Source organism: Erythrolamprus reginae, chromosome 4, assembly GCF_031021105.1.
Source record: "Erythrolamprus reginae isolate rEryReg1 chromosome 4, rEryReg1.hap1, whole genome shotgun sequence".
Classification (NCBI taxonomy): domain Eukaryota; kingdom Metazoa; phylum Chordata; class Lepidosauria; order Squamata; family Dipsadidae; genus Erythrolamprus; species Erythrolamprus reginae.
The window spans coordinates 70741874-70768501 of NC_091953.1; the positions used below are offsets into that span (position 1 = coordinate 70741874).

Genomic DNA, 26628 nt, shown 5'->3' on the forward strand with positions numbered 1-26628 from the left:
ACCACTGATGATAGTAAGAGCCTATCTTTGTCTTACCATACATATCAGACATACATTACAAATACATCAAAGTAACTCACCGCTTACTACATCAGTCACAGTGAATCAGCAGAAAGAACAGAAAGAGCAGAGAGAGAATCATGCTTTCCAGCTCCCTCTTATGGCAATTTGGAACACTACCTCTTAAAGCTATAGTACTTCAATACATACAAACATTGTTAGCTTGTTTATATATCGCCAACCCAGCTATCTTGTACAGAGAACTAACATAGACAGACAGATAAATAGGATGAAATTTTAGGTTACAATATTAGAGAAGTTATTATTTTAACATTGCTAAGTTACTGAAATTGTATTTTTTGTTGATGGAAAGAGGAAGTTTTTTATATTTCCCCCTCCTTTTTACATATTTCTTTCTGCACTCTCATTTTCTTTTTTCTCTTTGCACTTTTTGCTTCTTTGTTTTTTGGTATTTTTCTTAATTTGTATTAGTTTTTTATCTTTATATTTTAAAATTTTAATAAAAATCATTAATGCTAGGTGGCTTACAGGTAAAAATAATAAAAATAGTAAAAACATGTTCAGAGGCACCATAGAACCTGATGATTTTTGTTAAAATTATAAAACTAGTGTTGTGACAGCACAATTCCTTTTTTGTTTGTACATGCAACTCACAATGGATGTACAAAAGGGCTGGCACTTGCATCTCCTTCCCCACTTACATGTACTATATAAGTAAATTATAATTGCTAGAATGTACATTATATATATTCCCTTTACTTCTCTGCCCCCTGTTTTTAATGTATATATTCAATAAACATATTATTTTTTTAAGAAAATGGATGTACAAAAGCGGCTGGCACCTGCATTGTGATGGTATGATACTTGTTTGACATTGGTCTTTTTTCCTCCTATGAAAGAAAAATAAGGAAAAATTGCATCATGCAAATTATATAAAATGATACACTCCCATAAACAGTAATTTACAGTTAATTAGAATCCTCTGCCTTAAATGCTTATTGGAAAAGCAGTCTTCACTGCTGTCCAAAGTGTAAGCAGGGAGTGTGGGGTATTCCAGGATAAGGCAATATCTAGAAGTCTTTTTTCTGCATTTCTTTTCCTGTAATATTTTGTGAGGGGGAGTTGCAAGCTGCCATTACAAATGGGGGAAAGAAATGAACAGGGCTAAATGTCTCTAGAGATTCTCAGTCATCTAGGTTGTGGTTGTCCCAAAGGTGTTTTTTCAGGAGGCAGCTGGACTCTCGTATTTTGGGGTGATTTTTGTTTGTTTGAAGATGTTTCACTATCTGCAAGGATTTATATTCCTTGTAGGTAGCTGATCATTTGCCACTATCCTGTCTCCACTGTCCTGTCAGAGCTGAGGAAGCTTCTTGGATGAGAAACCAAACATCTTCTAAGAAAAAAACAAAGTCAGTTACTTCCTGAAAAAGCACCTTTGGAACAACCATGACCTGGATGACTGAGATTCTCTACAGACATTTTTTATCTATTTTATCTATTTATTTATTTTGTCCAATACACAATGAAACATAGTCACCCAATCTATTTGCTACATTGAAACCAAATCTCCACCCTCAACACTATATATAAGGAACAAATGGCAGTTGCAAACATTCCATATTTACAGCAGCACGAAGCTTAAAACTTCAGCCTGATGATGGTGAATGTGATTTCACCGAAACGTCGCATAGACACTCAAAATATTACACGGGGCAAAACCCGAACTCAGAGCAATCTACATACATACATACATACATACATACATACATACATACATACATACATACATACATACATATATTTGTTTTTTGCTGAATTTGAAAATTAAGGGAGACTAGGATAGATCTATTTCGGCCTTATTTTGGCCTCATCAGCTAGCCATACCCTCACTGGGACTTGAACCTGCAACCTTTGCCTTGTAAGGCACAGTATCCAATCCCTTCAGCTCTGCACCAGGGAAGGGTTACATATTTTTGTGTCGAATCACCCTGGTGTATTGCAGGAACATCACAGCTCCTTTTTTTGCCTCTAGGCCCAACCCAGGGCCATTTCCAAGGCAGTTAATTTTATTGATAGCCGACAATTCTATCTATATGTGTTGTTGTTTTTTTGCTGAATTTGAAAATTAAGGGAGATTAGGATAGATCTATTTCGGCCTTATTTTGGCCTCACCAGCTAGCCATACCCTCACTGGGACTTGAACCTGCAACCTTTGCCTTGTAAGGCAGAGAATTAACCTCTAGGCTACAGTATCCAATCCCTTCAGCTCTGCACCAGGGAAGGGTTACATATTTTTGTGTCGAATCACCCTGGTGTGTATGTTTTCTTATGTCGGATCACCCTGGTATATTTAAGGAACGTCACAGCTCCTTTTTTGCCTCTAGGCCCAACCCAGGACCACTTCAAGGCAGTTAATATATTTATAGCCGACAACTATATTCTGTATGTGTTAAATGTTTTTTTAAGCTGGAATTTTTTTAAAAATTAAGGGAGACTAGGATGGTCCCATTTCGGCCTTGTTCTGGCCTCATCAGCTAGCCACACCCTTTCCTTTACTGGGATTCGATCTGGTGAACTCTGCCTTGTAAAGCAGAGAACTAGCAGTGTGAGCTATCAGATCAGAACCCTTCCAGCTCTGTACCAGGGAGGGGCTATATGTTTTTCTTATGTCGGATCACCCTGGTATATTTAAGGAACGTCACAGCTCCTTTTTTGCCTCTAGGCCCAACCCAGGACCACTTCAAGGCAGTTAATATATTTATAGCCGACAACTATATTCTGTATGTGTTAAATGTTTTTTTAAGCTGGAATTTTTTTAAAAATTAAGGGAGACTAGGAGCTGTGACGTTCCTTAAATATACCAGGGTGATCCGACATAAGAAAAACATATAGCCCCTCCCTGGTACAGAGCTGGAAGGGTTCTGATCTGATAGCTCACACTGCTAGTTCTCTGCTTTACAAGGCAGAGTTCACCAGATCAAATCCCAGTAAAGGAAAGGGTGTGGCTAGCTGATGAGGCCAGAACAAGGCCGAAATGGGACCATCCTAGTCTCCCTTAATTTTTAAAAAAATTCCAGCTTAAAAAAACATTTAACACATACAGAATATAGTAAAATACATGATGAAGGTTATAGAGGAGATACTCATAGTAAAATATATCTATGAAAGAATAGAAAAGAAGATATAGTAATAGAACATATCAATGAAAGAATAGAAGAAGAGATATAGGAATAGAAGAAAGATATAGGAGAGCAATAGGACAGGGGATGGAAGTGCACTTGTACTCGCCCCTTACTGACCTCTTAGGAATCTGGATAGGTCAACCGTAGATAATCTAAGGGTAAAATATTGGGGGTTTGGGGATGATGCTATGGAGTCTGGTAATGAGTTCCACGCTTCAACAACTTGGTTACTGAAGTCATATTTTTTACAGTCAAGTTTGGAGTGGTTAATATTAAGTTTAAATCTGTTGTATGCTCTTGTGTTGTTGTGGTTGAAGCTGAAGTAATCACCGACAAGCAGGACGTTGCAGCATATGATCTTGTAGGCAATACTTAGATCTTGCTTAAGGCGTCTTAGTTGTAGGCTTTCTAGGCACAGGATTGAAAGTCTAGTCTCGTAGGGTATTCTATTTTGAATGGAGGAATTAAGGGCTCTTCTTATGAAGTATCTTTAGACATTTTCAAGAATGTTAATGTCTGAGATGCGATATGGGTTCCAAACAGATGAGCTGTATTCGAGGATGGGTCTGGCAAAAGTTTTGTAAGCTCTTGTAAGCAGTGTGAGATTGCCAGAGCAGAAGCTACGTAGGATTAGGTTTACAACTCTTGAAGCCTTCTTGGCTATGTTGTTGCAGTGGGCTTTGGCACTTAAATCTTTTGTTATTAGTATACCGAGGTCTTTAACCGAGTGGGGATCATCTGTGATAATTAGATTATTCAGTTTGTCTTTGAAGTTCAGATTCTTCTTCCCAATGTGTAGGACAGAGCATTTGCTAGTTGAGATTTGGAGTTGCCAGAAACAGAGTTCAGGTCTTTTTGGAGAGTAGTTGTGTTATCGGTGGTGTTGAAGAGTTTTACATCATCAGCGAAGAGGACACAGTTGCTTGTGATGTAATTGCAAAGGTCATTGATGTAGAGAATGAAGAGCATTGATCCCAGTACACTACCTTGGGGAACACCGCTTTTAACTGGGATGGGGGTGAATATGGTGCTTCCTAATTTGACCACTTGTTGTCTGTTTGACAGGAATGCTGTAATCCAGCTATGGAGGGCTCCTGAGATGCCATAGCATTTGAATTTTAGGAGTAGTTTGTCGTGGACCACTGAATCAAAGGCTTTGCAGAAGTCGATATAAATTGCATTTATAGATTTACCTTGATCTAGATGAGTTGTCCATATATTTTTGCAGTGGAGGAGCTGCAGGTTGCAGGATAGTTTTTTTCTGAATCCAAATTGTTTGTTAGAGACCAAATTATTAGTTTCTAGATGGAGAGTAATTGATTTATTTATAATTGATTCCATGACTTTGCATGGGATGCAGAATAGTGAAATTGGTCTGTAGTTATCGACAAGAGAGGGGTCTCCTTTTTTGAAGATGGGGATGACTATTGCTTTCGACCATAGCTTAGGAAGTGTGCTGGTTCTGAAGGATTTTTCAAAAATTATGCATAGTGATTCAGCTATGGCAGAAGACAGCTTTTTAAGGAAGTAAGCACATAGACCATTTGGTCCGACTGATAGAGAAGGTTTAAGATCACGTAATGCTTTTTCAACTCGGTGTTCAGTGAAGTCTACTTGGGTTAGGTCGTTGAGGTGCAATTGATAAAATTGGGGGATGAGCCATTGCTGTTAACAAAGACAGAGCCAAAGAAAGAGTTGAGGAGGTTGGCTTTGGATGAGTCATCATGGTATTCTTTGTTGTTGTGTCCTTTGAGAGGTGGGATGGGTCTAGAGTCTTGGAGTTTATTGTTGACAAAGTTGTAGAAAGCTCTATTAGATTTGGTGCGTAGGAGGTTTTCCTCTTGTTTGCTGTAGTAGTTAAGGCATTCTGCTTTTATTTGATTGCAAATGCTTTTATATCAGCTTTTGAAGTTGGAAACGTGTCCTTTTTTGTTTTTCCTCCAGAGAGATTTTTTTCTTGTTTGTAATTTTCTTATTGAGATAGAAACATAGAAACATAGAAGTCTGACGGCAGAAAAAGACCTCATGGTCCATCTAGTCTGCCCTTATACTATTTTCTGTATTTTATCTTAGGATGGATATGTTTATCCCAGGCATGTTTAAATTCAGTTACTGTGGATTTACCAACCATGTCTGCTGGAAGTTTGTTCCAAGGATATACTACTCTTTCAGTGAAATAATATTTCCTCACGTTGCTTTTGATCTTTCTCCCAACTAACTTCAGATTGTGTCCCCTTGTTCTTGTGTTCACTTTCCTATTAAAAACACTTCCCTCCTGAACCTTATTTAACCATTGAACATATTTAAATGTTTTGATCATGTCCCCCCTTTTCCTTCTGTCCTCCAGACTATACAGATTGAGTTCATTAAGTCTTTCCTGATACGTTTTATGCTTAAGACCTTCCACCATTTTTGTAGCCCGTCTTTGGACCCATTCAATTTTGTCAATATCTTTTTGTAGGTGAGGTCTCCAGAACTGAACACAGTATTCCAAATGTGGTCTCACCAGCGCTCTATATAAGGGGATCACAATCTCCCTCTTCCTGCTTGTTATACCTCTAGCTATGCAGCCAAGCATCCTACTTGCTTTTCCTACTGCCCGACCACACTGCTCACCCATTTTGAGACTGTCAGAAATCACTACCCCTAAATCCTTCTCTTCTGAAGTTTTTGCTAACATAATTACATTAGCATTTATAAAGGACATATATTTTGTAAGTTTGGAGTGTAAAACAGACATTATTCCACACATATTTGGCATTACAGTATTTATAATAAACAAATATCACTATTACAAAATTATTAATTGGTTGAAATTGGGAAGCAGAGGCTACTGCTTCCTAAAAACCGACAATTTATGTATCTTCATAACAGTAGCAAAAAAATGCAGAAAATGTGTCCTGAATTCTGCTAGCATAGTCTCTCACAACTGTTCATTTTTTAAAAAGTGTGCTGAAGTAGACTATTATAAAATGAAAGAGCCTGACCCAGTAACAGATTTTTCTGTGGCATAGATTTTTGATGCCCTTGTTTTAGAATTCTCTGGAATGCAAAATATTTTCTTCGAACAGCAGCCATGAAATTTGTGAAAAATACAATGAGGCTGTGCACCTCATAGGAAGAACAATACAGGAGGTACAGCATGTAGCATGCTGACTGCCAGTGATAATTTGCCGGTCCTCATTCAGCAATATTTTTGAATCTTCACTATACAAAATAATCCTCAGCCTTTTTGTGTTCATATATTATGTGAAACCATAAAGCAGATTGTTTGCCCTAGAGTCAATATAATGTGTGACTGCGACTGTTGTGCTTATAAAGCATGATGTATACCTTGCAATAAGCCAAAGATAGCTTATCCAACAAGTCTTGTTTAATTAAACTATATCTTTTAATGCAATATAGTCTCTGAAGGAATGAACTCTTTAAGAATTTCACTTGTTCCGAAAAGCAGTATTGAAGACGGCTTTTAAAACCGTATACTCCTCTCCTCAGCAGTATTTCCATTTACATATATATCTTAGGAACAAACTTTTATGTTGACCTAACAGATTTCCAGTGAGATACAATCCTGATAACTGGGATTTGGGGAATGCATGCTACATGGTACACCATGACCATATTAACTACGAAATGTATTCTTCAGAATTAATTAAGAAGAAATTAATATGCACAATTGAATCCAGGAACTCTTGAAATTAAGATGAAAAGGTTTAGGTTTAGTATTGGGAGCATTACTTGTAACTGTGTCTGTATAATTATTAAATTTTTAATTCTCTCATTTCTATGATGGTATCTATGATGAGAGGAGTCTGCAGTTCTGCTTGATTGGGTTTAACATTTATTGTTAGATTTGCCTCAAAGGAATGTATAAGTATACATTAACTCAGTGTTTTTCAACCAGTGTGCCGTGGCACACTAGTGTGCCGTGAGACATGGTCAGGTGTGCCGCGAAAAAGGAAACTCAGATTCCAGCCTCACAACTTTTTGCTGAGAGAGAGAGAAAAAGCAAGAGAGAGAGAGAGAAAGAGATAGAGAAAGAGTGAGAGAGAAAGAAAGCAAGAGAGAGAGAGAGAGAGAAAGAAAGCAAGAGAGAGAGAGAAAGAGAAAGAAAGCAAGAGAGAGAGAGAGAGAAAGAGATAGAGAAAGAGTGTGAGAGAAAGAAAGAGAGAGAGAGAGAAAGAAAGCAAGAGAGAGAGAGAAAGAGATAGAGAAAGAATGAGAGAGAAAGAAAGCAAGAGAGAGAAAGAGTGAGAGAGAAAGCAAGAGAGAAAGAAAGAGAGAAAGAAAGCAAGAGAGAGAGAGAGAGAAAAGAAAGAAAGAGTGCAAGAGAAAGAAAGCAAGAGAGAGAGAGAAAAGGAGAGGAAGGGGGAGAGAGAGAGAGAAATGAGCAAAAAGGAGAGGAAAAAAGAGAAATGAGAAAATGATTGAGACAGAGAATGAGAGGCAAGAGAGAAACAAAAGAGAGAGAAAAGTGACTCTTGATTTAAAGCATATGATAAAAAGCAACCAAAGAATAATAGACAAAAAACCCCCAGCCCTCACCTGTTTTTGGAAATGGTTCAAGAGTGTGTGTATACACACACACACACACACACACACACAAAGGTGGGGAGGAGACAGGGATGGAAAAAGAGAGGAAAGTGTCTTAGGGTGTCATTTTGGTTGGTGGTGTACCCCAGGATTTTAAAATGTAAAAATTGTGCCGCGGCTCAAAAAAGGTTGAAAATCACTGCATTAACTAACTGCAGCAAGATTGCTTTTTATAAACTTAGAAAGATGGCTTTCCCAAGTAATGAACATGAATAAATAACAGGAAACAACTCATCATTATTCATCTACATTATCATACAAATATGACTGAGGATACTAGAGGGGATAGTGCCTCCCATCCCCTGTCCTATTGTCTCTCCTATATCTCATTTATGGTATCTACTGTACTATTCTTCTATTATATTACTCTCATAATATTCTTCTATTCTCTTATTGATATATACTATTCCTATATTTTCACTTCTATTCTTTCTCTAATATATTTTACTTGAGTATATCCTCTATAACCTTCATTGTGTATTATTGTGCATTGGAATAAATAAATAAATAAATAAATAAAATGCTGTATCTTGATGGTGTATCTTATCATGCTGTTATTGTGATCCTTTTATCATTGGAGGAAAGAGATTAGTATTTAATTTTATGCATATCAACTAAAATGGTCTTGTTTTTTATTTTTATATTTTAAGGTACATTTGACATAAAATATAGAGGAAGTGTTCCAATTATTATAGCACCAATCAGTGGTGTGATAGAACCAAAAACAATGCAATTGATAAAAGTAGAGATATGTACCGATGTGCCCAAAATACTTAATCAACTAGCCACGTAAGTGTAGTATATTTAAATTGCAATGTTGTCTCTTAATTTACTTCTTGAATTAAATTTTATGATGCATATAAATAAATGGAAGCATATCCTTAATACTGTAGTATTCTTGGCCCTTTCATTGCATAGATATGTTTAACTACAGTATTGTGTTAATGAAATACCATATTTTTGGAGTATAAGATGCATCGGAATATAAGATGCACTTATGTTTTGATGGAGGAAAACAAGGGGAAAAAATTCTGTCTCTGCCTCCCAGCAATTTGCCAAACAGTAAACAACAGTGGTTATATACATTGTTTGCTGTGTATTTCTGTGCATGTGTGCCTGACCCATAGAAATAGCAAAGAAAGGAGAAATGTTCATTATAGCAATACAGTGATCCCCCGGTTATTGCGTCCCCGACCATTGCGAACAGGCTAATTTGCGATTTTTCAACCCGGAAGTCAAAACACCATCTGCGCATGCGTGCCCTTTTTTCTATGGGCACGCATGCGTAGATGGCTCAGGGCAGATCAGCTGCTGGGCGGCTTCCCTAGGTCTTCCCCCTCTTGGCGGGCATCAGCAAGGAGTTTCCCCACCGCCCACGCAAACTCCTCGCTGCTGCCGCTTCGCTCGGACGCTTCCCAGCTGAGTACTCAGCTGGGAAGCGGCCCGAGCGAACGGCTTGTCCGCAGCCTGCCTGCCCGCGCGCCCGCGGCTCGCGCGCCCTTCTCTTGCCCACGCCCTTCGCCCGGCCACCCGCCGTTTGCTCGCTGCTCGCCCGGCCCGGGTTGGGCCGGGCGAACCCGGGTTGGGGGTTCGGGGGGGTGCTGGCAAGCCGCCCATGCCGGCGGCGACGTTTTAAAACAGCCGCGCCGCTTTCCAATGAGTCCCGAAGACAAACGCGGAAGTTTGACGTTTGTCTTCGGGACTCATTGGAAAGCGGCGCGGCTGTTTTAAAACGTCGCCGCCGGCATGGGCGGCTTCCTAGCAGCCCCCCAAACCCGGGTTGGGGGTCCGGGGGGGTGCTGGCAAGCCGCCCATGCCGGCGGCGACGTTTTAAAACAGCCGTGCCGCTTTCCAATGAGTCCCGAAGACAAACGCGGAAGTTTGACGTTTGTCTTCGGGACTCATTGGAAAGCGGCGCGGCTGTTTTAAAACATCGCCGCCGGCATGGGCGGCTTCCTAGCAGCCCCCCAAACCCGGGTTGGGGGTCCGGGGGGGGTGCTGGCAAGCCGCCCATGCCGGCGGCGACGTTTTAAAACAGGAACCCCAATCTTCGGCTCCTCGCTAGCGCTGCGGGAGTAAAAACACCATCTGCGCATGCGCAGATGGTGTTTTTACTTCCGCAGCGCTACTTCACGAAAACCCGCTCGTTGCGGGGGGTCCTGGAACGGAACCCCCGCAATGATCGGGGGATCACCGGGGGATCACTGTATATTAATGCCAGCAAGTTTTTTAAAATGTAGTTACACTAACTCCTCCCAATTATTTAAATAGATCTACTCCAAACATGACTAGGTCAGAGTTTAACTCAGCTGCCTTATCTTAATTCTAAACGGGATACTGTTACATTTCAGACTATATTTGTACAGATGCAGTTAAAATTTATGTGGCTTTCTGGAAGTATAGTTATTCTCTACTATTTAAAAGAAGATACAATAGCACTGGGCCTATTCAGATCAAGCATTTATTTTAAAAAGCTTCTTCATTTTCTTAAGAACTTAAAGTAAAGTAGTCTTTAAAAAATAAGTCTAATAATTTGGATATTCCACAGATATTTATAGTTATTGACTTACTTCCTTGAATCCAGTTTCAGCAACTGCCTAGCACAAGAAAATAAAATTCTGCCTCTCCCTCTCAGCAATTTGCTTCCTTGCAGTTTTAGTTTCACTTTCATTTTAGCACATGGCCAGACAGCCTGCCTCACTCAGCTGATAATAAGTTGCATGGCTTAACAGGCTCTGCTCTGTTTGCTGCAGCAAGGTAAATTGCTGGGAGGTAGAGGTCAAAGGGTGGGGGTGCCTCACTGGCTGGGGCTACCTTCGATGTATAAGACATACCCAAGTTTCCACCCTCTTATTGGGAATAAAAAGATGCATCTTATACTCCAAAAATACGGTAAGTAAAAATATTGTCAATTCTAAGCGCTGTCTATGTATATAAGAATAATTTGACTGAATGATAAAAAACCCTTTTTATTACATACTACTGAATTTCCTATCTAAAGAATGGATGAAGGGTTTAAATAAATTATATGAGCTCAGTGCATTGGGTATCACAATCTCAGATTAATTTTATTTACATAGAAAGCAAATTCTCAGTAAAATCTAATTTGAAGCCTCATTTAAAAATCTTATATTGAAATTTGATGTTTCCTTTATTATTTCAAATTAGGGTTAATAAAGAATTAGTAAATTCTTCTAATATTGTGTAATATTCAGAGCACTTACTATTCTGATACAAAGTATTGAATGTTACAAATAGGCAACTCTTAAAAGTTTAAGGTGTGTGTGTGTGTTTGTGCATGTATGTGTGTGAAATATGTTAATATCTTAAATTCCAAATGATTTAATATGACATTATTAACCCATGATAGTCCTGAAGCCCAAAATTTCTTTTTAATCTGTTGTTATCCAAAGTGTGGAGTTGCAGGGCGTGCCCACTGCTGAGATAAAGATCAAAGCCAATGTTGTGGAACAAGTTCTTGAGGTTTTAGGTGTGCCTCACTCAAATACTATCCAGTGTGTTAATTTTGGATGTGTTTACTTTGGAACCTCCAAGATGGAGGAAGTTATTCTTCACAATAAAAGCCCAGAGCCTATGGATTGGGTGGCAGTCTTGATGGATAATGCTGTTGGTGGAGAGATGGTAAGGAAACTCTTGATTATAGTCCTGCTTTTAAAAAACTATCTCTTTTTCAGAAGAATTCCCTTTCCTCTCTATCATATTTAGAAGCTATCAAAGGAGAAATAAAGTTTGTTACTGTTTTACATTTTGGCTACTATTTGTATATAAATGAGAGTTCCTATTATTCATGCACTTGATAATGTGAAAAGGTAAGTAAACTATAAGGCTGATTTGGGCTTGTATTTTTAAATACAATTTGTATAAGCGTTCAAAAACCATTTCAAAAGGCAGATATAAATTACATTCTAGTAATGCCACAAATTTACTTATGATCTCTCTCACAAATAAGTTAAAGGTAAGAATATGGGGCAATATGTTAAAGTGGAATTAAAACCAACCCATTGTTTTGATATTACAGTAATACCTTATGATACGAACTTAATTGGTGCCAGGAGGAGGTTCGTAAGGTGAAAAGTTCGTAACACGAAACAAAGTTTCCCATAGGAATCAATGGAAAAGCGATTAATGCGTGCAAGCCCAAAATTCACCCCTTTTGCCTCATTTCCGCTGGCATTCGGATTTTGTTCGGGTGTGGGTGGAGGGGGGGGAGATGGGGGGAGACAGCGCAGGCTGCCCGGAGGGAGCCTCGTGGGTGGATTAACGGAAAAGTCAACAGTTACTGTCCGGCTTGCAATGACTGGAAGGGAAGGGAAGGAAACGCATGGGCGGTTTGTACGTGCGTCTTCTCTGATTTCCTCCCTCCCTCCTTCCCCCTCTCCCTCCTGGCCTCCCTCCTCCTCCTCCTCCTGTATTCCGCCTCCCTCCCAGCTTCCGGGTCACATTCTCCGTGCCGCCGGCCGGCTGTCATCTTCTAAAGAAGCAAGAAGAGGAGGAGGAGCTGGGCGCCTTCCTCCACCACCACCGGCGCCCAGCTCCTCCTCCTCTTCTTGCTTCTTTAGAAGATGACAGCCAACCGGCGGCACAGAGGGTGGGGATGGTGTGCGTGTGTGGAAAGGGTCAGCGGGAGAACTGGGGAGAGCCGTGGCCACTGCCCCGTGGAAGGGACCCGGCTGTGAAGCTCCCAAAGGTGTGGGCTGAGGTCTTTCTGGGAGAGCAAGCAGCAGGCGTGGGCTGGGGTCCCCCCAGTTCTCCCGCGGACCTCTTCCACACATCCCGACTCCTGCAGCCTCCGCGTTTTTCTTTCGGCTTCAGGCCCAATGTAAAAAGCCAGCCCAGCGGCTTTTTACATTGGGGAGATGTTACCAGCCCAGCGGCATTGATTCCTCCCACCGCTTAGCTCCTCCCATCCACCCAGAAGCCGAAAGTTCTGGCCTTTGTTCACCAGCCTCCACGTTTTTCATGTCTGCATCCCGGGCGGGCGAGGAGGCACGACCGACCGGCTCCGGCTAGGACGGGGCGGGCAGCGGCTGGGCGCGGCGGCGAGGGTGCGTCCGACTCGGGGCTGGCGGCGCCCGACGCACCGGGGAACATCAGCTCAGCGGATCAAGCCCGGCTCCTTTCGGCTGAGCATCCCGGGCCAGGCGGCTGGCTTCCGTCACTGAGCCTGGCTGGCCCGGAAGATTGTAGCACGCGTTGGCTGCGGTGGCGGCGACATTGCTGCCGGCTTGACTTCCCTCGCCGGCGCAGGCAGCACGCGCTGCCATCTTCCGGGCCAGCCAGGCTCAGCGGATCAAGCCCGGCCCCTTTCGGCTGAGCATCCCGGGCCAAGCGGCTGCCTTCCGTCACTGAGCCTGGCCGGCCCGGAAGATCGCAGCGCGCGTTGGCTGCGGTGGCGAGGGCTTGCGATGGAGGGTGGAGGAAGCGGCCATGGGAGGGCGAGCTGCCTCAGGGAGGAGGATGATCGGGCGGGACCAGGTGGGGGCTGGAATTTCTCCGCTGGGAAGAAGCGGCGATGGATCATCCGTCTACCTCTGTCGGCTGCTCCGGGCCACAGGGGCGAGGGGCGCTGCTTCTCCGGTCGCCCGGTCCTCTCCTGCCTCCCGTGCCGATCGAAAGGGGCTGGAGCGGCAGAGCCGAGCACGCCTTCCGCCCTTTCATCCTCGCCCCCGTGGCCTGGAGCAGCCGACAGAGGTAGACGGAGGATCCATCGCCGCTTCTTCCCAGCGGAGAAATTCCAGCCCCCACCTGGTCCCGCCTGATCCTCCTCCTCCCTGAGGCAGCTCGCCCTCCCATGGCCGCTTCCGGGAGCGGCTCGGAGCAGCCGACAATGTTGCCCGCTGCGTCGGGCGCCACCAGCCCCGAGTCGGACACAGCCTCGCTGCCACCGCCGCCGCCCCCAGTCACTGCCCGCCCCGTCTTGCTGCCCACCCCGTCTCGCTCGGCCGCGCCTCCTCACCCGCCGCCCACCGCCCGCCCAGGATGCAGACCTGCTGCCTCGCCTCACGCCCGCCGCCGGCCCGATCCTGCGCCTCCTGCTTCCCCCCCCAGCCAAAAATACAAAGGCGGTCTGCTGCCGCCCGCGGAGCAATGGGAAGCTGAAGCCGCCGGCGGTTTCAGAGTCCCTTTGCTCCAGGCTGCTCCGCCCTGCCTGTCATGCGGCGGCAGACCGTCTTTGTGTTTTTCGCTGGGGGGGGGGGAGCAGGAGGACCTTCCTGACTCCCTCCCCTAGCGCCGGACCTCCTGCCCTCCCTCCCAGACAAAAACCCAAAGTGGCCTCCCGAACCTGAACGTTTTCCGTCTTACCAACCTGCCACCGCCGCTGAGAAGCCCTGCCGCTCGGCTGTCACCTTTTAAAACAGCCGGGGGGTTTCCCAGCAGCCTCCCGAAGCCGAACGCCAGACCCGAACATCCGGGTTCGGCTTCGGGAGGCTGCTGGGAAGCCCCCCGGCTGTTTTAAAAGGTGACAGCTGGGTGGCGGGGCTTCCCAGCAGCCTCCCGAACGCCGAACCCGGAAGTTCGGGTTTGGCGTTCGTAACATGAAAAAAGTTCGTAAGAAGAGGCAAAAATTTTAAGAACCCCGGGTTCGTATCTCGGGTTGTTCGTAAGACGAGGGATTCGTATCTTGAGGTACCACTGTATATGATTTTATTATTTACTCTTAAGGTGTCATGCAAAAGTTGTAAGAATCTTATGCACCAGATGGATGTTGTAATAGTTTTGGGATTTTTGAAGTGCATGTACATGTACATGCCTGTCATATCAATGGTCGTTTGTCGAATAATAATTGTTTAAATTTAAAACAATATGTTATACTAGCCATGTTTTAAAGCAGGATGTCAAACTGAATTTCATTGAGGTCTGGATCAGCATTGTGGTTATCCTCTGGGGGCTGGGGGGTGAAGGAGGGCCATGGCCAGGGTAGTCATGGCTGACTGGGTATGGCCTGGGGCCTAGCCAATTTGACATCACTTGTGTGGGTGGTGCCTGTGGAGGCCGGGCAGGATTGGAGAGAGAGTCCAGGGGTGTCCAGTGCCCAGTGGGTGGGATGGTGCACAAGAGGCTTGTTTCGTGGGGTGAGGTAAGGTGATGGAGTGGGCAAGGTAGCTACAGCCGGAAAACATTGGTCACTGCATGTTCTCTATCCTTTGTGTGCTGAGGGAATGGTTTATAGCTATAGCCACAGCCTGCCAATCCCTCAGCTGGCCCATGCTGTGGCTCCAGAGCCACTGCCACCACTGGGCTGGCCGTTCAAGCAGCAGGGGAGACAGGAGGAGGAATGAGATGCAGACTGCTGGATGTACTTACCCCATCCCACTTTCTGATTTGGCTTCAGGTTGGAGAGCAGGTCATCGCTGGTTATCTTCTCAGCCACCTCATGAGATTTGCCCCTGGCCTGTACATGGAGCATGTTCCTTTCATGTACCCAATGCACTTTGGTCCTGCTGTGGGTTGCCACAGTCGCCCACAGTGGTGCTGATGTGCATCGAGTGCACAAGAGTGGCACTTGCCAGAAGACCCGGCATGAAGCAGGGGAGGAAGTGGGGCTTCCCTGCATGCTATCAGACCCAACATGCAGTGTGTGACTGGGCTTCCCAGAAGCTCAGTGGGTGGTGGAGTAGGAAGCGGCACCTATCCCAAGGCTTGAGGAAAGCCTTTCCACCAGAAGTGGCCCTTTGAGCCCTGGGCACCAGTTCTGGCAGTGTCCTGCTGACTTACTCTGCTACCCCTGAGCTGCCTTGGCTTTTACCAGGCACCCCCGAGGATGAGGGATTTGGGGTCCGGAGCTCCAGTTGGCAGCTCCTCTCACCTTAGACTTGCCTTCCCAGGCCTCCTGCAACAGTGCTTGAAATGGCCGTGCTATGCCTTCTGGGAACATCGGTTGACCAGGGAATTTGCCTGTAACTTTCATCTCAAAACAGATGCAGCAGGTGGCTGCAAGACAGAAGGCTCCCTTCAGCAGGGCTGTTTCAGTCCAGAGAAAGGGCTGAACCCTCAAGGGTTCTATCTAAAGGAACTGATGTTAGCGAACCAAATAGCATTCTGAGAAATAAATCATTTCCATGCCTGTGCTTCTCTCAGGGTACGATTTATTAACAGCCATGTCTGAATTCAACTTGGATCATTCCAACTCTGAGTCCCTTACATTACATCCGAGTCAAAACCCCATATCACATCTCCACACCCACAAGTGCAGTCATGAAGACCAATCCTGATTCCTTCCTGTATTCATTACTATGCATCTGCAGAAAGGAATGTGTGGTGGCATATCTCTCTCTCTCACCCCCCCTCCCGGTTCCTCTATCACTACCAAACTGTGTCAGGCCAACCTTTGACTTGACATAATTACTTTGGGCCTGACAGGCGGCCTCCCTTTCAGCAAAACCCATCTCCTGGAATGATAGAATAAGTATAGGGGTTAGTACCATTCCAGACCATCCTACCTTCCCCCTCTGGGACCCTTTGGCTTGTTTGGATAATTCTCATGGAACTGCTTGACTAACCTATCAGCAATGACATCCCGACTCTTTACCCAGGTAGCCTCCGACAGAGGGTACCCCTTCCAATGAATTAGGTACTGCAAATTTCCCCGGAAAATGCGGGAATCCAATTTTTTTTTCACTTCATAGTAGGGTTACCCCTGAATTACTACAGAGGAAGGGGGCGGCTGTGCGTGTGGCCTAATGTTGGACCCAATCAAAGGCTTAAGTAGGCTGCAGTGAAATACAGGGTGGATCCTCCCTAGGATTCTAGGCAGCGCAAGCTGCACCGTGACCAAGTTGATTACTTTCACTATTGGGAAAGGGCCAAGGAATTTTGGGCCTAGCTTTTTGCAAGGCATCCTTAAGCGAATGTATTTGGTAGACAGGAAAACTTTATCTCCCACTTGAAAAGGGGGTTGGTGAGATCAGTGCTTATCTGCTTGCTTTCTGTACGTTTGTGCTGCCTCCGTCAGTGCCTTCTTGGTATCCTCCCATCCTAACTTCAGCTTCTCCATCCACTCCAGCAACGTGATAGATGAGGGAGGTTCTGTACTTTATTTATTTATTTATTGATTGATTGATTGATTGGTTGATTGATTGATTGATTGATTGATTGACTGATTGACTGATTGACTGATTGATTGTTAGAGTTGAAAGGGAACATGAAGGCCATCGAGTTCAACCCCCTGCCCAAGCAGGAACCCTACAATACATCAGTCAAGTAGCAGTTCAATCTTCTCTTAAAAATGTCTAGAGTGTTGGAGTTCACAACGTCCGCTGGTAGGTTGTTCCATTGGTTGATCGCTCTGACCGTCAGGAAGTTCCTCCTTATCTCCATGTTGAATCTCTCCTTGGTCAGCTTCCAGCCATTGTTCCTTGTCTGGCCCTCTGGTGCCCTGGAGAACAAAGTGATCCCCTCCTCTCTGTGACATCCTGGGAGAAACCCCTCTTAGCAGTAGCGGCTGCGAAAGAAACCTTGGAGTCTTGGTGGACAATCAACTAAACATGAGCCAACAATGTGCAGCAGCAGCAAAAAAAGCCAACACAATCCTAAGCTGCATCAACGGGAATACACTCCAAGACCAGGGAAGTCTCAACAGACTCAAGCTCAACCCGGATAAGACGGAGTGGCTGTGGGTTTTGCCTCCCAAGGACAATCCCATCTGTCCATCCATTACCCTGGGGGGGGAATTACTGACCCCCTCAGAGAGGGTCCGCAACTTGGGCGTCCTCCTCGATCCACAGCTCACATTAGAAAACCATCTCTCAGCTGTGGCGAGGGGGGCATTTGCCCAGGTTCGCCTGGTGCACCAGTTGCGGCCCTATCTGGACCGGGACTCATTGCTCACAGTCACTCATGCCCTCATCACCTCGAGGTTCGACTACTGTAATGCTCTCTACATGGGGCTACCTTTGAAAAGTGTTCGGAAACTTCAGATCATGCAGAATGCAGCTGCGAGAGCAGTCATGGGCTTACCTAGGTATGCCCATGTTTCACCATCACTCCGCAGTCTGCATTGGCTGCCGATCAATTTCCGGTCACAATTCAAAGTGTTGGTTATGACCATTAAAGCCCTTCATGGCATCGGACCAGAATATCTCCGAGACCGCCTCCTGCCGCACGAATCCCAGCGACCGATTAGGTCCCACAGAGTGGGCCTTCTCCGGGTCCCGTCAACTAAACAATGTCGGTTGGCGGGCCCCAGGGGAAGAGCCTTCTCTGTGGCGGCACCGGCTCTCTGGAACCAACTCCCCCCGGAGATTAGAATTGCCCCTACTCTTCCTGCCTTCCGTAAACTCCTTAAAACCCACCTTTGCCGTCAGGCATGGGGAAATTAAACATCTCCCCCTGGGCACGTTTAATTTATACATGGTATGCTTGTGTGTGTGTCTGTTAGTATACGGGTTTTTTTAAATCTTTAAATATTTTAATTAATTGGATTATTATGATTTGTTTCACTTGTGAGCTGCCCCGAGTCTTCGGAGAGGGGCGGCATACAAATCCAAATAATAAAATAAAATAAAATAAATAAAATAAAGTCTTAATACCATTGCGCCCTGGTCCGACCACACCTGGAGTACTGTATTCAGTTCTGGTCACCACACTTCAAAAGAAACATTGAAACTCTGAAGAAGGTGCAAAAAAGAGCAACCAAGATGATTAAGGGATTGGAAACCAAGACTTACGAAGAGAGACTGAGGGAACTGGGCATGGATAGCCTAGAGAAAAGGAGGGCCAGAGCGGACATGATAGCAATCTACAAGTATACGAAGGGATGTCACAGAGAGGAGGGGATCACTTTATTCTTCAGGGCACCAGAGGGCCGGACGAGGAACAATGGCTGGAAGCTGACCAAGGAGAGATTCAACATGGAGATAAGGAGGAACTTCCTGACGGTCAGAGCGATCAACCAATGGAACAACCTACCAGCAGATGTTGTGAATTCCAACACTCTGGACATTTTTAAGAGACGATTGAACTGCCACTTGACTGGTGTACTATAGGGTTCCTGCTTGGGCAGGGGGTTGAACTCAATGGCCTTCATGGTCCCTTTCAACTCTAACAATAAATAAACATCCCCTCGCATACTTGTAGACTGCTATCATGTCCCCTCTGGCCCTCCTTTTCTCTAGGCTATCCATGCCCAGTTCCCTCAGTCTCTCTTCGTAAGTCTTGGTTTAGAGTGGTATTAAGACTTCCCTGGTCTTGGAGTGTATTCCCCTGTTGATGCTGCTTAGGATTGTGTTGGCTTTTTTAGCTGCTGCTGTACATTGTTGGCTCATGCTTAGTTGGTTGTCCACCAAGACTCCGAGGTCTCTTTCCCAGTCGCTACTGCTAAGGGGTTTTTCCCAGGTTTTATGTGTGTCCAGGGTTTTTTCTGCCTAGGTGAAGGACTTTGCTCTTGTCGATGTTAAACATCATTTTGTTGGTATGGGCCCACTGTGTTAGTCTGTCAAGGTCTTTCTGTAATTTGAGCCTGTCTTCTAGGGTATTGGCTACCCCCGCCAGCTTGGTGTCATCTGCAAATTTCATCAGTTGCCCTTCTATTCCCTTGTCCAAGTCGTTGATGAAAATGTTGAAGAGCACAGGGCCCAGGACTGAACCCGGTGGTACCCCACTGCCTACGTTCTTCCATGTGGATTTGGAACCACTGAGGACAACTCGTTGGGTGCGGTTGGTCAGCCAGCTATTGATCCATCTGCATGTGTTGTAGTCTACTCCGCATTTTTCTAATTTGTTGATTAGGAGATGGTGGTCGACTTTGTCGAAAGCTTTGCTGAAGTCTAAGTATATGAGGTCCACCATATTGCGCTGGTCTACTGATTTGGTTATGGTGTTGAAAATGGATATGAGATTGGTTTGACCTGATTTGTTTCTGACAAACCCCTGTTGGCTGTTGGATATTATCTTGTTCGTTTCCAGGTAGTGGCAAAGCTGGGTTTTTTTTATTATTTTCTCCAGTATTTTTCCAGGTATTGAAGTCAGGCTAATAGGTCTGTGGTTGTTTGGATCTGACTTTTTCCCCTTTTTGTGGATGGGAACTACGTCCGCTCATTTCCAGTCTTCTGGTAGGTCTCCAGTGGCCCAAGATTTTTGGTAGATGAGGAGAAGAGGTTCCGCTATGGTGTCTGCCAGTTCTTTTAGGACTCTGGGGTGGAGTCCGTCGGGTCCCAGTGATTTGTACTCGTTAAGCTCCCTCAAGTAGTCCCTGATGGTAGCTTTGTCTGTGTTGAGTTCGGTTCCAGGGCTGTTATTTGCAGTTAGGTTGTAGGTTGGTTGGTTGCCGGTTCCTTTATGTGTGAAGACTGATGTAAAGTAGGTATTGAGCAGCTGTGCTTTGTCTCTGTTGTCGGTGATTTCATTACCATCTTTGTTTTTTAGTATGGTGACTGTTTCCTTGATTTTTTTCTTGTTGTTTATGTGGTGGAAGAAGCTTTTTTTTTTGTCATTAATTTTCGTTGCGAGGTGCTGTTCGTATTGAGCTTTTGCTGTTCTTATGTTTTTCTTGCAGGTTCTGGCTTCTTTCCATTTGTTGCACTTGACTTTTTTTTCTTTTACGTTGTCTGCAAGGTCCTTGTTTAGCCATGCTGGTTTCATTTTAGTATTTCTGCTTTTTTTTTTAGTTCCGGCATGGGAATGAAATCTTGACCACTGGTAACCTGGAAAGGGGTTAGTCCTGTGCTGCTGTGTATAGAATTATTGTACGCTACTTCTGCAAAAGGCAGCAATTCAGCCCGATTGTTCTGCTGGTAACTCACATAACATCTAAGGTACTGTTCCACTAGGGCATTAACTCTTTCTGCTGCTCCATTTGTGGAAGGGTGGAATGCAGAATTGAGTCCTTGGGTGGAACCAATGGTGTGGACGAATTCTCTCCAGAATCTGGCTGTGAATTGGACCCCCCAATCTGATATGATTCTGCAGGGGACTCCATGCAATCTGTAAATGTGTTTTAAGAATAACTTAGCTGTTCTGCCGGCGTGTCCCAACCGCCCGCTGGCAAGATTGTGTATAACAGGGCTGGCTCTTTTGGATGCAGAAACTCTGGTTTCCTAGACAAAGCATCCGCTCTGGGATTCTGGAAAATATGTACCGGATCCAAAAGTTGAACCTTGCGAAAACAAACGACCAACGTATCTGTTGTTGGTTCAACTTTCAGGCTGTTTGCAAATACTCCAAATTTTTATGGTCGGTCCTGACCTGTACCTGATGCCGGGCGCCTTCGAGATGATGTCTTCACATCTCGAATGCCGAATTAACTGCCAAAAGTTCCTTTTCCCAGATCATGTAGTTTCTTTCTGAGGGCGTGAGTTTTCTGGAGTGGTAGGCACACGGAAACAAGGTGCCACCTTCGGAATGGGCCTGTAGAAGTACAGCACCGACAGCAACATCAGAGGTGTCGATCCCAATGACAAACGGCCGACACGGATCTGGATGCTGCAATAAGGGCTCTTTCATGAAAGTGTCCTTAAGAGCTACAAAAGCCTGCTTCTCCTCCTCACCTCAATGAAACGAGACCTGTTTTTGCAACAACTGGGTGAGAGGTGGGTCAACTGGGCAAACCCTGGTATAAATGTGTGATAGTAGTTTGCAAACCCCAACAACCTGTGCACATCCTTGACTCTCCTTGGGGGTTGCCAGGTCTTTAGTGCTGACACCTTGCCCGGGTCCATGGCTCTTCCCCCTGGAGAAATGACATGACCTAAAAATTCTATGGGGGTCTGCAGAAACGGACACTTCTCCAGCTTAGCATATAAACAATGCTCTCTCAACCGGAGCAGAACCCGGCGCAAATGTCCCAAATGACTAGACTTGGAGGGGGAGTACACTAAAATGTCATCCAGATATATGATCACAAAATGGTCTAACATGTCCCTGAATATATCGTTCATCAAATGCTGGAAAACAGCCGGGGCATTTGTGAGGCCGAAAGGCATCACTGAATACTCAAAATGCCCATATCAGGTGCCAAACGCTGTTTTCCACTCATCCCCCGGCTTTATACGAACCAAATTATAAGCGCTGCATAGGTCTATCTTGGAAAAAACAGTGGCAGCTTGTAAATGTTCCATTAATTCCAGAATCAGTGGCAAGGGATAGTGATTGCACACCGTAATGGCGTTCAGGCGCTGTTAGTCACAACACAGACGTAAGTCCCAGCCTTTTTTTTAACAAACAAAACGGGCGCTGATAACGGGGAGGTCGATGGCCTGATGAACCCTTTGGCCAGATTTTTATCTATTAAGTCCTTGAGGGCCACTAATTCAGGTTCCAACATAGAGTACAAACAACCAGCCAGCAACTTGGCATCGAGTAATGGTTCTATGGCACAATCATAAGGGCGATGCGGCAGCATGCGTATAGCCTCTTTTTCATTAAAGACATCCGCAAACTCAGTGAGGCCCTCTGGTAACACTGCTGCGGGGATAACGGGCCCTTGCGATGCACAAACATGATGATGATGGCCTACACATTGTAAACTGGAAAACATGACGATGTTCTGCGACCACACTACCTGAGGATTGTGAGCCCTTAACCATGACAACCCAAAGACAAGAGGGAAATGGAGGCTCCGTGTGACATAAAATTGTAAAGCCTCCTCATGAGTCCCAATGCTATTCCGCACCGGCAAGGTCTGAAAACGGATGGGCCCAGACAACAACACCCGCCCATCAATGTTTTCTACAGTCAACAGAGGGTTCACAGGACACGAGGGCAACAAATGTCTCTGTGCAAACTCCTCATCCAGGAAATTCGTGGTGGCCCCCGAATCCACGAGGGCAAGAGCAGAAATCGATTGAGTACGCCGATCCACCAGGAGTTTGACATTAATTGTGAGGTGATGGTACATTCCGGGGTCATTATCCGAAGAATCCTTAACTGATGAAATGCCAGCCCGACCTAGCGTTGCCGCCAAGCTGGGCTGCCCTCGTTTCCCGATTGCACATCCGGCAGGGAAACCAGGGGCATGGGGACAGACATCCAGGAATCCGGAACTATGATGGGAACATGAGTTGATGACTGGGAGCTGTCCTGCAAGAGTCGGCGTGGCAACAGGAGGACCGGGAGGATTCAAAACCGTGGCAGCAACCGTGCTCCTTCGTTTGCAAGGACAGGCTTTCAAGAAATGACCTTCCCCCCGCGCAATAGAAGCACCGGCCTGTCGCACGTTGCTGCACTCTCTCCTCCAGGGACACACAGGATCGCACGAAGTTACCTTCATGGGCTCCCTGGCAGGGGCACAATCCACCAGACAAGATGGGACAGGCAGAAAGCTACGGGGTACAGGAACCGGGGTCGGTGTGGGCATAGCGGACGCCCCCCACCATAGAGCAGGCACTGGCGTGATGCCCGAAACATGGGGAGGACCACCTAGCCCGGCGCACCTCGAGCCAGCAGCCGAGCCTCAATGGCCAAACAATGCTGCTCCAGCTCATCCAGGGTGCCCGTCAGGGCCTCGTGCACCAGTTCATCAAGCACAGTCTCTGACCAGCCATTCTGAAATGCCTCCATGAAGGCGGCCTCATTCCACTGCACCTGTCCACGAAAGTCACTTAAATATTCCACTAATGGGTGTGAACCTTGTTTCAGCTTTGTCTACGCCCTCACCGCATTGGATCCGAAAACTGCCATCGCAAGTGGGCGCAAAAGGCGGTATAATCCTCCAGTATCGGATCATCTCTGTCCAGAAATGGAGACACCCAGGAAGCAGCCGGGACGGCCAACAAACTGCAGAGGAATGCCACCTTCTCAGCATCTCTTGGAAAATAGGGCATTGTGCATTAATAAACAACTGCACTTGACTGAGGAAAGCTGCAAACATTTGTCTATCGACCCAGAATTTTTCAGGCAGAGCCACAAAGCATTTCCTCCTTGGTAGTGGCTGTGGGGCAGGAGCTGCTGGTTGCACCTGTGGAATGACAGGCTGCTGAGATAATATAGCCACCTGGTTCTTGCAACTGCAGCACTGTCTGCATTAACGCTTGGATTTCCATCCTCAAAGCATCGAAGACTGCTTGCATTTCTGCCATACCAGCAGCCATGATTAGATAAATGCCGGAAAAAAGAGAAGCAAACAATCCAAAATACTTCACTCTGGAACAGTGTTTGTCTGGGGGTGTGTGGAAGTTTATTCTGTTCTGCCGGCATGTCCCAACTGCCCGTAATTACAGGGTACTTAGTCCAAACAGACACACACCACACGATAGAAGGAAAACAAAAGGTCTTTATCAACAGAAAAGCAGAAACAACTCCCTTTTTAAATGTCAAAGGGATTTTCTGGTACACATAAGGCACAGGTTAAATGCAATACAATTTCTTACCCAGTAACTGGGAAATTGAGACCAATTCCAAAGTCCAGAAATTCCACACACAGTCTTGAACAAGGAAACAGCAAACCACGATCTTGACGAAACTATGAATCAGATAAACTTCCACGAGGCTAAACCAGCACGCTGCTCTTTTTATCTATAGCACTAATTATAGCAGCCCCACCCAACCACAGGTAGCCTCACTTATCTCCTGTAATAATCCTTCATTTGTTCTCTCCTATGCATCACTCTATGCATGCGTGGGTCCGTCATAAGTTCTTGTTCAGAATCCAGGGATGATAAGGATGATTGATCTCCTCCTGAGCTGTCTGCCAAACTTCCCTCTTCCTTGTCACTCACGCTTCCTTCATCAGAGGAGATTTTGTTGGCAGATTCTATCGGGAGCAAAACAGGCCTGTGGCATGTGGATGTTTCCCCCACATCCACCTCCACATTCCTTGGGGCAGGAGCTGGGCCAGAGCTAACCACAACATTAGCCAAGTGTCTGGCTGTGGATAGCCCCAAACATGTGATGAAATGGGCTTGTTTGAAGAACAGTGTTTCCCTTGCTCTCGGGGAGCTCCACTATGAAATCCATTGCTGTTTCTTCCCAGGGCCTAGTAGGGTTGAGTACTTGCTGCAGCAATCTGAGGGGTTTTCCAGGCCTATGCTTTCTGGTGGCATAGGTGGCACAACTTTTCACATAATCTTCAACTTCCACTCTCATTCTGGGCCACCAGAACTGTCTCCGCACCAGATGCAATGTTTTCAGGAACCCTAGTCTGGAGTTATGACTCTGTTGGAGAATATCTAGTCGCAGGCTGGCAGGCACATACAGCTTGGCTCCCTTCCAAGCCATCCCTTCCCTCAGTGTTAGGATTTCCTTATGATCGTTGAACCACGGGTCAGTGGGCAAAGCTGGCTTCAATTTGTTTTCCCATTCCCCCTACTCTGGTGGAACCTGTCTCCTGGTCTAATCTTGGATGAGAACAGGTGCAGCTTTCTCCTTACTTTCAGGATGCGGGGAAATACATAGGATGATTGGCTGTACTTCTTCCTCTCTCTTGGTATGGTACTGTGGTTTTCGTGACAGAGCGTCAGCAATGAGGTTCTTCCCAGCTGGGATGTTTCAGTGTAAAATTGAACCATCTGAAATATTGGGCTGATTGTATTTGCTTAGGGGAAAGCCTCCGAGAGGTCTTTAATGTTTCAAGGTTCTTATGGTCAGTACACACTTCGAAAGGAATGGCTCCGCCTTCCAGAAAATGCCTCCATGTCCCCAGTGCTACACGTACAGCAAATGCTTCCTTCTCCCAAATAGCCCACCTCCTCTCAGTGGGAGTCAGCTTCTTGGAAAGGTATGCACAAGGTAGCAACTGTCCCCTTCCATTGTCTTGTAATAGCACCGCAGCTATTGCCACATCGCTGGCGTCAGACTGGATCACAAACTTCCACTCGGGATCAGGATGTTGTAGGATGGGCTCCTTTGCAAAAAGTCTCTGGAGCCTCTTGAAAGCCTTTTGGCATTTCATCGTCCACCTGATTGGTTGAGAGAGTCTGGGCTTAGTAGGGGCTGACCCAGTCTTTAGTAACTCGGTTAAGGGCAAGGCAACTTCTGCGAAAGCTAGAATGCTGATAGAAACTTGCAAATTCTAAGAAACTTTGTAATTGTTGCTTGTGTGTGCCAATCAAGCACTGCCTTCACCTTGGTTGGGTCTATCTCTATGCCTTCGCTAGATATGCGGTATCCCAAATACAGTGGTACCTCGAGATACGAGTTTAATTCGTTCCGGACCTGGGCTCTTAAGTCGAGCAGCTCTTATCTCGAACGACTTTTCCCCATAGGAATTAATGTAAATAATTTTAATTGGTTCCAGCCCTCAAAAAACTCACAAAGTTAGTCTAAATTATGCAGAAAGACATGTTTTTAATGAAGAAATGTACATGTACATATAAATGAATAATGAAGTTTCTTTCACTTAACTTGTAAACTTTCTTAAACTTTTAAATTTACATATGTTCAACTTCTCTGCCACCCAATCCTGTAGGACAGAGGTCCCCAACCCTTTTTGCACCAGGGACCGGCTTTAAGCGATCAAGAGAGGAATGGGTGAATGAATGGACGGAGGGTGGGAAGGAAGGAAGGAAAGAGGGAAGGGACAGAAACAGAGGAAGGAAGCAAGGAAACTTATGAAAGGGGAGAGTAAGAGAGGAATGAGTGAAGGGAGGGAGGGAAGAAGGTGGGAAGGAGAAAGAAAAGAAGAAATAGAGGAAGGGAAGGTAAAAGAGAGAAAGAAAAAGAGCAAGAAAGAAAGAAAGAAAGAAAGAAAGGGGGAAGGGACAGGAACAGAGGAAGGAAGCAAGGAAACTTATGAAAGGGGAGAGTAAGAGAGGAATGAGTGAAGGGAGGGAGGGAGGGAAGAAGGTGGGAAGGAGAAAGAAAAGAAGAAATAGAGGAAGGGAAGGTAAAAGAGAGAAAGAAAAAGAGCAAGAAAGAAAGCTGCAAGCACCCCCCCGAG

At 45.4% G+C, this 26628-nt stretch overlaps 1 protein-coding gene across 1 annotated transcript in view; it reads left to right on the forward strand.

Moving 5' to 3' along the window:
- The window catches only part of CFAP47 (cilia and flagella associated protein 47), a 1022460-nt gene that overhangs the window by 15298 nt on the left and 980534 nt on the right, over positions 1 to 26628 (forward strand). The window contains exons 4-5 of the mRNA XM_070750589.1: positions 8447 to 8585; positions 11210 to 11438. Of these exons, the coding sequence (XP_070606690.1) occupies positions 8447 to 8585; positions 11210 to 11438 (368 nt within the window). The remainder of the gene's footprint in view (positions 1 to 8446; positions 8586 to 11209; positions 11439 to 26628) is intronic.